This window comes from Arachis ipaensis, chromosome B10 (assembly GCF_059453495.1).
Source record: "Arachis ipaensis isolate K30076 ecotype BB chromosome B10, ASM5945349v1, whole genome shotgun sequence".
Classification (NCBI taxonomy): domain Eukaryota; kingdom Viridiplantae; phylum Streptophyta; class Magnoliopsida; order Fabales; family Fabaceae; genus Arachis; species Arachis ipaensis.
The window spans coordinates 73,394,323-73,406,812 of NC_142435.1; the positions used below are offsets into that span (position 1 = coordinate 73,394,323).

The window sequence follows — 12,490 nt, forward strand, 5'->3', positions numbered from 1 at the left end:
TTGAGGCCAACGAGTTACCATCAGTTTTCTCCTATGCAATTAGCCTTTGGCCAGCAGCCAAATGTTTCCCATTTAAGAATATTTGGGTGTGTGATATATGTTCTCATTGCACCACCTAATCGCACCAAAATGAGACTCCAAAGAAAATTGGGGATATATGTTGGATATGATTCTCCCTCTATAGTGAGGTATCTTGAGATACAAACCGGAGATGTATTTAAAGCCCGATTTGCGGATTGTCATTTTGATGAATCAAAATTTCCAACATTAGGGGGAGAGAATAAGCTTCCTGAAAAGGAACTTAATTGGAATGCATCATCTTTGATGCATTTAGACCCTCGATCAGGGCAATGTGAACTAGAAGTTCAAAAGATTATACATTTGCAAAGAATAGCAAATGAATTGCCTGATGCATTTTCCGATACAAAGAGGATAACCAAATTTTATATACCAGCGGAAAATACTCCAATTCGAATTGATGTCCCAGTAGGACAAGTAGCCACTGAAGCAAATTCACGCCAGAAGCGTGGCAGGGCGAAAAATGCCCCAATTCGAATTGATGTTCCAGTAGGACAAATAGCCACTAAAGCAAATACACGCTAGAAGCGTGGCAGGCCTGTTGGTTCCAAAAATAAAAATCCTCGAAAGAGAAAAGAGGTAAATACTATTCCTATTGAAAAAGACACAGTAAAGACACATGCAGTTGTCCAAAATTCTGATATAATTTTAACGCCAGAAGACGTTCAGGTACATGAAAATTGTGAAAATGATGAGATCTCGATAAATTATGTCTTTACAGGAGAGAAATGGGGTCGAAATAAGACAATTGTCAATGAAATATTTGCATATAATGTGGCATTAAATATCATGCATGAAAGTAAGGATCTTGAGCCAAGATCAGTCGAAGAATGTCGACAAAGAAATGATTGGCCAAAATGGGAAGCAGCCATGAAGGCTGAATTAGACTCACTTGCAAAACGTGAAGTCTTTGGACTTGTAGTCCGTACACCTGAAGATGTAAAACCTGTTGGATACCGATGGCTATTTGTGAGAAAACGAAATGAAAAAAATGAAGTTGTGCGCTACAAAGCCCGACTTGTGGCACAAGGTTTTTCACAAAGGCCCGGTATAGATTATGAAGAAACGTATTCCCCTGTAGTGGATGCGATAACATTGCATTATTTGGTCAGTTTATCTGCATATCATAAACTGCATATGCATTTAATGGATGTGGTAACAGCCTATTTATACGGCTCATTAGATTGGGATATCTATATGAAAGTCCTTGAAGGGCTAAAGATATCTAAACCATCCAATGAATATTCACAGGGGTTATACTCAGTTAAATTGCAAAGATCTTTATACGGTCTAAAGCAATTTGGACGAATGTGGTATAATCGTCTTACTGAGTATCTGGCCAAAAATGGATTCAAGAATTATGATATTTGTCCATGTGTTTTCATAAAGAAATCTGCATCTGGATTCATTATAATTGCTGTGTACGTTGATGATTTAAATATCATTGGAACTCCTGAAGAGATTCCAACAATTATAAAAACTCTAAAGGAAGAGTTTGAGATGAAAGATCTTGGAAAGACTAAATTTTGTCTCGGCCTGCAGATCGAGCATACAAAAAATGGGATCTTTATTCATCAAACAACATACACAGAGAAGATCTTGAAAAGATTTTATATGGATAAGTCACATTCCTTGAGTACCCTAATGATCGTAAGATCTTTGGATGTGAAAAAGGATCAATTCCGTCCTAAAAAAGAAAATGAAGATATCCTTAGTCCAGAAGTACCATATCTTAGTGCCATTGGAGCGCTAATGTATCTTGCTAATAATACACGACCCGATATATCATTTGCTGTGAACCTACTAGCAAGATATAGTTCCTCTCCAACCAGAGGACATTGGAGTGGAATCAAACAAATATTTCGATATCTTCATGGAACGGTTGATATGTAATTGTTTTATCCCTATGGATCCAAGTCCCAATTAGTTGGCTATGCAGATGCTGGATACTTGTCTGATCCACATAAAGGGAGATCTCAAACAGAATACCTGTTCACATATGGTGGTACTGCTATATCATGGAGGTCCACAAAACAGACGATTGCTGCAACATCCTCTAATCATGCCGAAATACTAGCGATTCATGAAGCAAGTCGCGAGTGTTTTTGGCTCAGGAGTTTGATCCAATATATTCTGTCATCATGTGGACTGATTGATCATAAGATAGCTCCAACTATTCTGTTTGCAGATAATACAGCATGCATTGCTCAACTTAAAGGTGGATACATTAAAGGTGATAGAACAAAGCATATTTCTCGTAAATTCTTCTTCACTCATGATCTTTAAAATCAAGGAACAATTGATGTCCAACAGATCCGCTCAAGTGACAATCTGGCAGATTTATTCACAAAGTCACTCCCAAAATCCTCATTTGAAAGATTGGTACATGAGATTGGGATGCGCCGATTTCGAGACATTAAATGATGTGGGCAAGAGGGGGAGACTGTACTCTTTTTTTCTTGGTCAGGTTTTTTTCCCATTGGATTTTTCTTGACAAGGTTTTTAATGAGGCAGCCCCCATTACAAAGGATATTGTATTTTTTTTCCTTCACTAAAGTTTTTTCCCACTGTGTTTTTCTTTAGTAAGGTTTTAACGAGGCAATTATCCTAAATGGACATCCAAGGGAGAGTGTTGTGATAAAGATGAAATGAATGCCCATTTATCAATTGGACGGTTGAGCTTTTCAAAACTTAACTTCTCAATACAAATTGAGAATTAATGAAGGTTGAATGTTTGAATTTTGTATGTATATATAAAAAGCATATCCTCACGTAACATATACAATAACAACAATAAAAATATAATATTCTTCACTCTTTCTCTTTTATACTATTCTCTCTTATATACTTTATTTTAATATTATTTAATACATAATTATATCTATTATATTAATATAATAATTCTAATAAATATTACTACTAAAACTATCTAATTATATTTTTTTTATTTTATATTTATTACCTCTTTCTTATTTATTTATTTAGTTATTTTATAACAAAAAGCCACCATTTGCAAACAGAAGATGAAGAATTATTCTTGTTTGGACATAGTCATTGACGTGGGGCCTAATAGACAACCAAATATTCTACGATATGTTGTGACTTGTATTGTGTGCCACACTTCCACTTACTCTTGTTTGTCTTTTCATGTTTTAATTCTTCTACGTATTCATCAGAGTCATCATTATCCGTCAAAGATAAGATCAGGTTCATCCATTCGATGCCTAGAATATCAAAGGAAAAGTATAATTATTATTTTTGAAGAGAGTGGAAATATAATAATTATTTAAAATATTTAACTAACATCTGTTTATGATAAGTTTATTATTAATAAAAAATTTTAAATATTTTTATTTAATAATATAAAATAAATATATTAAAAATTAAAATTTTTTATATTTTAATAAAATAAAATCTTTAGATTCATCTATTCAATGTCTAGAACTCTAAAGAAAAAGTATAATCGGTATTTTTAAAAAGAGTAAAAATACAATATTTTTTTATAAGTTTACTATTAATAAAAAATTTTAAATATAAAAAATTTAAATTTGTAATATATTTATTAAATAAAAATATTTTTTGAAAAAAATTAATTTATGAGCTAAATCCATATTTAAATGAGACAACGTTCAAATAACCATTGTTAAAAATATGATCCTGCAACTATTTGTTAAAATTTGCCCCCATGCAGGATCGAACTACAGACCTTCAGTTTACAAGACTGACGCTCTACCACTGAGCTATAGGGGCTTATTTATTAATGTTCTTCTCCCATTACATCTCGTCATTTTGATATTCATATGAGATATTTAGATACCACTATGAGCACCACCGGCATAATAACATTTTAATAAAAAAATTATAAAAAATTTTATGCATTCAATATATAAAATGTGAAAAAAAAACATTTTTTCAATAATTTTTAATAAAGCTCTTAATAATTTTGCTATGATACAAAATGATGCATAAAAAAATACGAATGACAAATAAGTTTACAAATAATTTTAAAATGTGATGAAAATTAAAAAAAAAATTATAAATGACAAGCAACTTATATATATATTTGGTATTAAAACGACTTGTATTTAACAGGCAAATTTGATCAATCGACCTTCTAAAAAAAAAGTCATTCGAAAAAGATGAAATAACTTTAAGACCCATTTGGTCTTCTAAAGTTCTTATACATCAATTCATTTACAGCACTTTAAACTTTTCATATATGTCACATGATTAGTAACATTCCATCTTTAATGTAATTGACTCGAAAAATAGTAAACAGTGAAAACTGTAATCACCAAAATCTTTTTTATTTGAACTATATCAATAACATTCCACTATAATGTTAACAGGAGCTGCAAACTCGAGCTCTCCTTTATGCATTGAAAACTGCTGAATATCCCAACTATGAGAGACGTCACTTAAAATGTGTACTCATAATTTGGCCACTTGCTTCTGGAAGGTTGGGTCCACACACACAACCACCTAGATAACTTGTATCGTTAGAAAGTTATAGAATAGAGAAAAAAAAAAACAAAAAACAAAAAAACTGTTTCTTAACAAAGTAAATAAATACCTTCCCAACACTTTTGCCTGAGTGGAGATACTCCACAGCATCTACAACAGAATGCACGCCTAGAAATCTCTTTGGATCAATAGAAACCTATGTGAAAAAAAATCAGAAAAGTTAAGCATCTCTTGCTGGAAGGGTAACAACTAGAAAATCCAAGATGAAATAATATCATATACATATATATGAAGAGTTTAATTTTAATGCACTAATAATGTAAAATGTTTTACACAATTGTCCAATCACATCCGTTCTTTTGGATGACTGTTCACGCGGTCAATGTAAAAGGTAATTATTTTTTTGTGACGTAACATTACGTAATTGGATGCACGTATAAAACTATTTTACACTAACAATGGATCAAAATTAAATTCATATATAAAAGGTATAACAAAAATTACCTTCAAATTTCCCTTAGAGTAGAGATTAAATAGCTTATCAAGATGTTCCTGCCACAAGTGACTATATTGCACCAGGAAAAAGCCAGCCTAAAAATGGGAATTATGTATAACCATAAGATGAACAACTTAGGAAACATATAAATACACCAAACTTCGTACGGGAGGAGTATTATATTTACAGGGATGTATAGAGTTATATTTGATATTTTACAAAATAAGGGTATTCAGTGTATTATTGTATAAATCTTATTGGAGGTCAATCTATGAACTTCATTAAATCTCGTGAAACACACGAATAAAGTGAGATAAGAAAATTAAAAATAATAAACAACAATAATTAATAGTAGCCAACAAGTACGGCACTCTTCTATTGCTACATACCACTGTTTGGCTCTTTGCCAAGAGCCTGTCACACAGTCCAGGGTAGTTTGATGGCGTCCAACCTTTTTCTCCTTGATACTGAGTGAAATGGAAACACAGTATTAAATCATTCTTATTCATTCAGATAGGTAAAAAAGATAAAAGATAAAATATATGGTACAAGGTGAATAGAATTCCATGTTCCATACAAGGTGAATCACACAATGACTATAGTTCAGTTTACATTAGAATAGGGGATAAAAGATAAAATATATGGTACAAGTCCATTTCGAAGCACTGCATGATTTAGCACAAAGCTTTCAAATCCAAGAACTTGAGAGTAGGACTAAGTGAGTAACAAAAGTTTCTTTGTAGAGTTTCCAAGTGTTCATAGATACAAAGAAACTTTTGTTAGTCCTTCTGTTTAATAAATCATGAAATGAAAAGGGGGGAGGAAGGGAGAAGAAGAGAACAGAAAAGAAGGGGGGGGGGGGGTACCTGAGAAATCATGCCAATAATAATGAGTCTCCCATGGACTGCCAAAGCTTGCAAACACAAGTTTAACATGTCGCCACCAACAGACTCATAGATGATGTCAATACCTTTCGGGAACTCTTCCATTAGGACCTGAAAAAGTAAGCACAAACCAACCGGTTAACAGGAAGCAATTTGCAAGATAATGTCATGATGTGCATATGTCAATTTCAGTTTGTGCTGGTCTAGTGTCTAGATTTATGCATGTTTGAACTTTGAATTCTTTTAATATGCCAAAAATGTTAAAATCTCCACAGTAAAATTAGAATTACTATCCATGACACAAGGAGGACTTATTCACTTATAAGAAGCCATCAAACAACTGAATAGCTAATAGTGTTGCAAGTGGTTCGTTTCTGTAAATAGGATCATTCACTTATCATACCCTAACAAGAATTAGGGGGTTATGAAATATACAGATTTTATATCTTCACTACGATAGTCGATGACTCTATCAACGCCCAATTCTTTCAGAAGCTTAGCCTTTGCTGCACCTCCACAAGTTGCAACCACTGTGTTTCCAGCTAATTTAGCAAGCTGCAGAAATAAACCAAATCATGACTTGGACAAGCAAAGGGATTTGTATGGACAAAAATAGTATAACCATTAACCAGTAAACGTTTTACATGGTATATGGATAAGATAAACAAAGATGATAATAATATGTTGAATTTATCTAGAAGCATTATGTTAGTCTGTCCCGCTTCTACTTACCACACTACAGAATAAGCAGCAGTATGGAATTGGTTTAAACAAGTATTTCCTAGAAACATATACGCATGCATAAGGTTGAAAAAGAGCATGGGATTTATGTACCTGAACAGCAAATTGCCCTGTTCCACCTGCTGCAGCAGTAACAAGCACCACTTTTCCAGATTCCATTTGCCCTGCCTATGCAGTATGTACAAAGATATTTTAAAAAAAAATAATAATAACCACTCGTGTAAGGAAAATGGTAGCAAAACAAAAAAATTCTTGTGTTACATCGATACATGAGATAGAGTTTCACATATAACAAATTCAGATAGTTCTGAAGCAAGGAGATAATCTTATATTAGTCAACCTTTTCTAGAGCAATTGAAGCTGTTAATCCTGATGTAAGCATTGCAACAACTTCTGGATCTGGTCTTGCCACCGGAAGCGCATGCTTTGCAGGAATCTATCAAAAGCAACAGGACAAATCAACACTTAGCCACATCAGGTTCATATTCAAAAATCACAACATATTATTTATTAAATAAGTGGTAGATAGAACTCCAGCAACTACACCACTAATATGAAAGTAAGACTCGGAATATGTTAACTGGTTCTCACCATTATGAATTCAGCATAACCTCCAAAAGTCATGAACCCACAAGGCATGCCAACTTTCAAGTCAGTGACAGAATCCCCAACTGCTGCAATTATTCCTACAGCCTAAATATATCACAAACAGTAAGTACAGATGAGAGTAGTGGTATGCTGCATCACGTGGTAGATTTAATATCAAGAAGTTTTCTCCTGGGGGTATATCTATACCTCAAATCCAGCATCAAATGGAAGACGAGAAGCAACATCACTGGTTTTGCCACCGAAATACCTGCCTGAGCTAAAATTTACCTATCATTACTGATTCTTGTTAGAATTCTTGACATAAACACGTTCTAAATTAATAAGGATATCACAAGTAAAAGATTCAGAGATAATGTGGGTCGCAACTGTGTATTAATAAATAATAAAAAGAGAGGAACTGATCTCGGGAGACTTCATTAGTTTTATACATGACCACATCCATCTGAAATTAATATTATATCCTAATTGTTTTCATTCTAGAGACAAATAACACTTGTTTATCTTGAGCAGTCCTGTCATGCCTAAGTTATAATCAAATATTAAAATCATGAGAGATGATGATATATTGACCATTGGGTCCCTTTAAGCAAATAATTTGTAAGTTGAAGTATCCAAATTCATCTGACAGGTTCAGTTATTAATATATTGTCTTCTTTGTCATAATAACAGATTCTGAAGACAGTCTTGCTCTTCAACTAATAATTTATACAAGTAAATAGTAGAAGTTTAGAAACTGTCTTGTATATTTCATTTGTACAATTAGCATATTTTCTACAAAGTTTAAAGAGGAAGATACATTTATGGACCCTAAATGATTCATGCTTACTCATCTTGGTCACCAAAAGTTTTAACTCTGTAAACTGAATCCAATGAATTTTAAACCATCTCAATCAAATCCCTCGTTGAATGTGAGGTGCCGAGCATTCATAAAGCTCATGTACAATATAATCCTACTCTACACATTTTACATTGTACATGAGCTTTATGAATGCTCAACGACACCTCACATTCAAGGAGGGATCTGATATATATATAAGTCAATTGACTCAACTGATGAAATTGACCTTTTTAATAATCAAATTGAGAATGCATTTTTCTCTCAAGGGTCAATAGAAAAGATGGTTTTCTTACAAAACTATGATGTTCCTTGTATACAGAATGTTCGAGTAATGAGTATATAAGATGAGATGTATAAGTCATGCTGTTTTCTGACTTGAACATTTATCGCTTGAGTAACTGATTGATTCTTCTGGTCAATTAGTTAACAAACAAAACAAGTTTTATCTATTTCCCACAATTGAGGCTATCTCTAGTGTATTAATCAAGAACAGAAAAAAAAAAAAAAAGAAACAAAAAACTCAATAATATGCACGCACGAACCTCTCAGAAAATTTAGCAACTTACATCACTAGCATTTACACCAGCATAAATTATCTTCACAAGAACATGATTTGGTTTGACTGGTAATCTCAGTGGTGTCCTCACTATTCTAGTAGCTTTCCGAAAGTCGTGAGTTAAGGTGTGAACAACTCTGCAAAGGGTAAGCAGCTTTCAAAGGCCAATAAATAAAACATAATTCAATTGAAAAGTTATGAGAACAAACAGTCAATAGATCAGAAATTTTGGAGAAAAAAATCACACCCATATACAGCAATAAATACAAAGTGAACACAGAGAAAGAGTGTTCAGATGCACACATTTTTTCAAAACTCTCAGGAAGTGTAATTGCTGGTGCTTTGAAATCAGATCTTCTCCTCAAACGTGAGGAGCGTGCCAAGTACTTTGCTTCTTCTGCTGGGGTTGGCCAGTACTCCATACCTCGACGATTTGTAATCCATAGGCAATGACCAGCTTTATCCTCATCCGTAATGAGCTCAAAAGCACCTTCAAAGGTCAAAATACTTTCATGTCAATTTTATCGTATGTTTAAAATACTCAGTGATCATTAACATTGTCGCAATGTGTATTAAAGATTAAGAGAATCATAATCAACAACTCAGTTTATATTTTCAATCAATGAAGCAATGATCCAAGGTTCAGCTTAGCATCTTAAACTATTTTAGGACATACGCATAATATGAAGCTTCTTTAGTAGTCACTATATAAAGTAGAAAGCATTGTGATTTGGCAAGCTACATAGTACAAGCAGACCCCCAACCTCATTTGGCCAAGCCTCCTTATACAGCAAGGAAATGTATACATACCTTTTACAACCATTTGCATAGGTACAAATCCCCCCATAAGATGGATAAAATCGGGATCAATCTTTAAACCCATCTCAGTTTCAACAAACTGCATAAAATTTTCAGTAAATTGTTATAGATTATTACAAAAATCTTCCTTTGAAAATCAGTATATAAACAAAGTATAAACTAAAGAAAGACAGTAGTTGACTTCATAGCATTGGGGAAAAACTAAATGATTGTAATCAATTTCAACATAATATTAAAGATTAATAATATAACAAAAAATATCTATCCTTCAAATACAACTCCTACCTCAGGAGAAAGAACATTGATTCGAATTCCCTGACGTTTGTATAGACGAAGTGATCTAGAAAACATAACAACACCACCTGCAGAAGCATAATCTAATGAGTTAGGAAGCTATAGTAAGTCCATTACACAATTGCTAGTCAGTCATTTTTATTTAGTTATTCATTTATTTGTTATTTTATTTATTTGTTATTTGTTTATTTATCTATCTATCTTAGCATTATTGTCATAGGCAAACAATATGCTCTGTAAGCAAAAACTGTGTCAATAATTGTTTGGGGGGGGGGGGGGGAGTAGAATTGGGGAGTAATGATTGTTATAGGAAACAATGTGCTCTGTAAGAAAACAGTGTGAATAAAAAAAGAAAGTAGAATTGGAGAGTTTGTCCTACCCCCACTTCAAGCCCAATCCATTCAAATGAATGCTTGTAAGTAACAGTTTCACTTTTTTAAGTTTTAGCAAACCATTTACTTGTTTGTGCCATGCTTATTATTTCTCAGCAGAAAATTTTCAATCAGTATTCCCCAAATTAAAGTGGGTAATTAACAAACCTTTGGAGCCAGAATAGATAGGATCGGCATACATTGGATAAAGACCAGAAGCAGAACCCAAATTGATAATCACACCAGGCCTTTTTGCAGCTTCCATGGTTTTAATCTATTAAAATATAGATAATAAATGTCACTTGCAAGTGGCAACCAATGGTTTTAACATTAATTTAAACATAAAAGGGTGAATAAACGTATGTAATAGATACTGTGATTTCAAATGAGCAAATTCAATATTTTCTCCAGACTAAGAATGAAGGCTAATTTCTTATTAGGATAATCACATCCTACTGTTAGCTTACCGCAAGACGAGTGCTGTCAATAACAGCAATCAGGTTGACATTAATAGTGTGTCTCCAACTACGAGTGCCATCTGTTTGATCCTTATTGAATGGTATAGGATTACCAATCCCTGCGGAGGTGATACAAATGTCTAGTCCTCCATAGGTCAAAAAATGCTTCTCAAATGCTGCAGCTAGATCCCCTGTTGATGGTTCTGAATTAGTACAATGGTCTACAGACTAAAACAGCACATCCCTTTATCTACAAGTTCAATCATGATAGTTGGAACAAGACAAGATGCATTCTATATATTATGAAACTTCAATTGTTTACTTTCTTCCATGCAAATCTCTAGAACTATGAACTATATCATGTTAAATTAGAAATGGAAGACCGGAAACAAGATCGCAAGGCATCAGACTTATGAATTTGGGCATCAGAATAGCGAGGTTTAGAGATTGAACATCTGCAGGTGATCAATTAACAAACAAGATATACTCTGAAACTAAGAGACAAAAGAAAGAAAACAAGCAAACAATTCGAACTTCTAGCATTGTGGAGCTTGTCGAAGTCCAGCTGTATTTTCTTCATAATTGACAATAAGTCCACTTACTTGAGTTACTGACATCGCATTTCATGAACATGACTGATGGAAACTCTAACTTAGAGTGAAACTTGGTGTGGATTTTCTCAACAAGGGAAGCAACTTCTTTTCCCCTTTCTTCAGAGTAATCGACAATTGTAATAAATACACCCTTCTCTGCAAGAGCTAGGACTAGACCTTTGCCTGTATAAAACAAATACAATACAATCAGACTACAACATCACAAGGAAATCATAGATGCTATAAAAATAAATAAATAAATAAAGATTTCGAATCAAGCACACAGTCATCGCTATCTCCTAAACAAAAATGGTTAACTAAATTAAATTAATCCAAATAATAGAGGAAGTTACCATGCTTCCACTAGTCTAATAAGATCAATTGATCAATTGAAGAACATAGGATTGATTGATTAACACAATGAATTATCAAATATCAAAATTCCACAGCTAAAAATCACAGTTCTTCGGTTGAAGCTTATCTTCAATTCCACCACGCAAATTCCACAGCAATAAGAGCACAACACAAATAAAAGAAAGTCAAACAAGTGAGGGAAAGACGCATGAGTTACCGATTCCAGAGGCACCTCCGGTGACGAGCGCCGATAAGCCAGGTTTGATCTCCATTACCGTTGTTTGGTGCTGTGATTTGGCTACAACGAAAGATGAATACTGAAATATACAATTTTTTAGTGTTGTTTTTGACGACTACTTGCCTGGGAATGAGTGACGAGTGAGAACTCAGCACTAGACTCGCTACCGTTGAATGATAGATATAGATAAAATAAATAAAATATAAACAGAAAAGAACAAAATTACACAACGTGAGGAATTTATCAATCTCTTCTCAGATAGGTCATAGGTTACTCTTTAAACACTCACCGTTAAGCTAGGAGTACTATATTATTTAAATAAAAAAATTAAAATTTATAATATCTTATTGACTAATTCTCCATATATAAGTGATTTTCCATACAAGTCATACAAGTCATTTATAAACACGTAGTTTCACTTTTATTTTGTGTCTCTTTTTCTTCTTCTTCTTTCTCCGTGCTTTCTGTTCCTCTTCTTCTTCTTTTTCTTCTTCTTTCTCGTATTTCTTTTTCTTCTCTTCCTCCCTCTTTTTTTATTGAAATTTCTTCTCTTCTTTTCGTTTTCTCTTTCTCCTTCATCAAAATCATCAGAAAAAACAAAAAAACATTATTCAAGGTACTTTTCTTACATTCTTTTTTTCCTTCTTCTTCTTCTTGTTGCACGTTCTTCTTCCTTTTCCTGTTCTTCTTCTTCATT

At 33.3% G+C, this 12,490-nt stretch overlaps 1 protein-coding gene and 1 non-coding gene across 2 annotated transcripts; both read right to left on the reverse strand.

Annotated features, from left to right (window-relative positions):
- Positions 1 to 3,756: 3,756 nt before the first annotated feature.
- On the reverse strand, positions 3,757 to 3,828 carry TRNAT-UGU (transfer RNA threonine (anticodon UGU)). Its single transcript has one exon. It is a non-coding gene; the product is annotated as a tRNA-Thr (tRNA).
- Positions 3,829 to 4,238: 410 nt separating this feature from the next.
- Positions 4,239 to 12,113, reverse strand: LOC107622880 (ARP protein (REF)). Its single transcript, XM_088508497.1, has 18 exons — positions 11,773 to 12,113; positions 11,211 to 11,384; positions 10,618 to 10,799; positions 10,319 to 10,424; positions 9,771 to 9,847; positions 9,477 to 9,564; positions 8,970 to 9,156; positions 8,677 to 8,803; positions 7,459 to 7,539; positions 7,255 to 7,356; positions 7,004 to 7,099; positions 6,757 to 6,831; positions 6,358 to 6,477; positions 5,905 to 6,033; positions 5,428 to 5,505; positions 5,047 to 5,133; positions 4,652 to 4,738; positions 4,239 to 4,560 (listed from the first exon to the last, which is right to left on the reverse strand). Exons 1-18 carry the CDS (start codon positions 11,825 to 11,827, stop codon positions 4,510 to 4,512), a joined length of 1,902 nt encoding a protein of 633 aa, XP_088364623.1. The 5' UTR covers positions 11,828 to 12,113; the 3' UTR covers positions 4,239 to 4,509.
- Between the last annotated feature and the right edge of the window lie 377 nt (positions 12,114 to 12,490).

What these genes read in the sequence shown, in the direction of transcription:
- LOC107622880 (XM_088508497.1), bottom strand. Translation starts at nt 11,827, where the DNA reads ATGGAGATCAAACCTGGCTTATCGGCGCTCGTCACCGGAGGTGCCTCT. An exon ending in GTTATGCTGAATTCATAATG is followed by an intron (nt 7,100 to 7,254) that starts GTGAGAACCAGT and finishes TGCTTTTGATAG; the next exon opens with ATTCCTGCAAAGCATGCGCT. An exon ending in ACTCTAAGGGAAATTTGAAG is followed by an intron (nt 4,739 to 5,046) that starts GTAATTTTTGTT and finishes TTTTTCACATAG; the next exon opens with GTTTCTATTGATCCAAAGAG.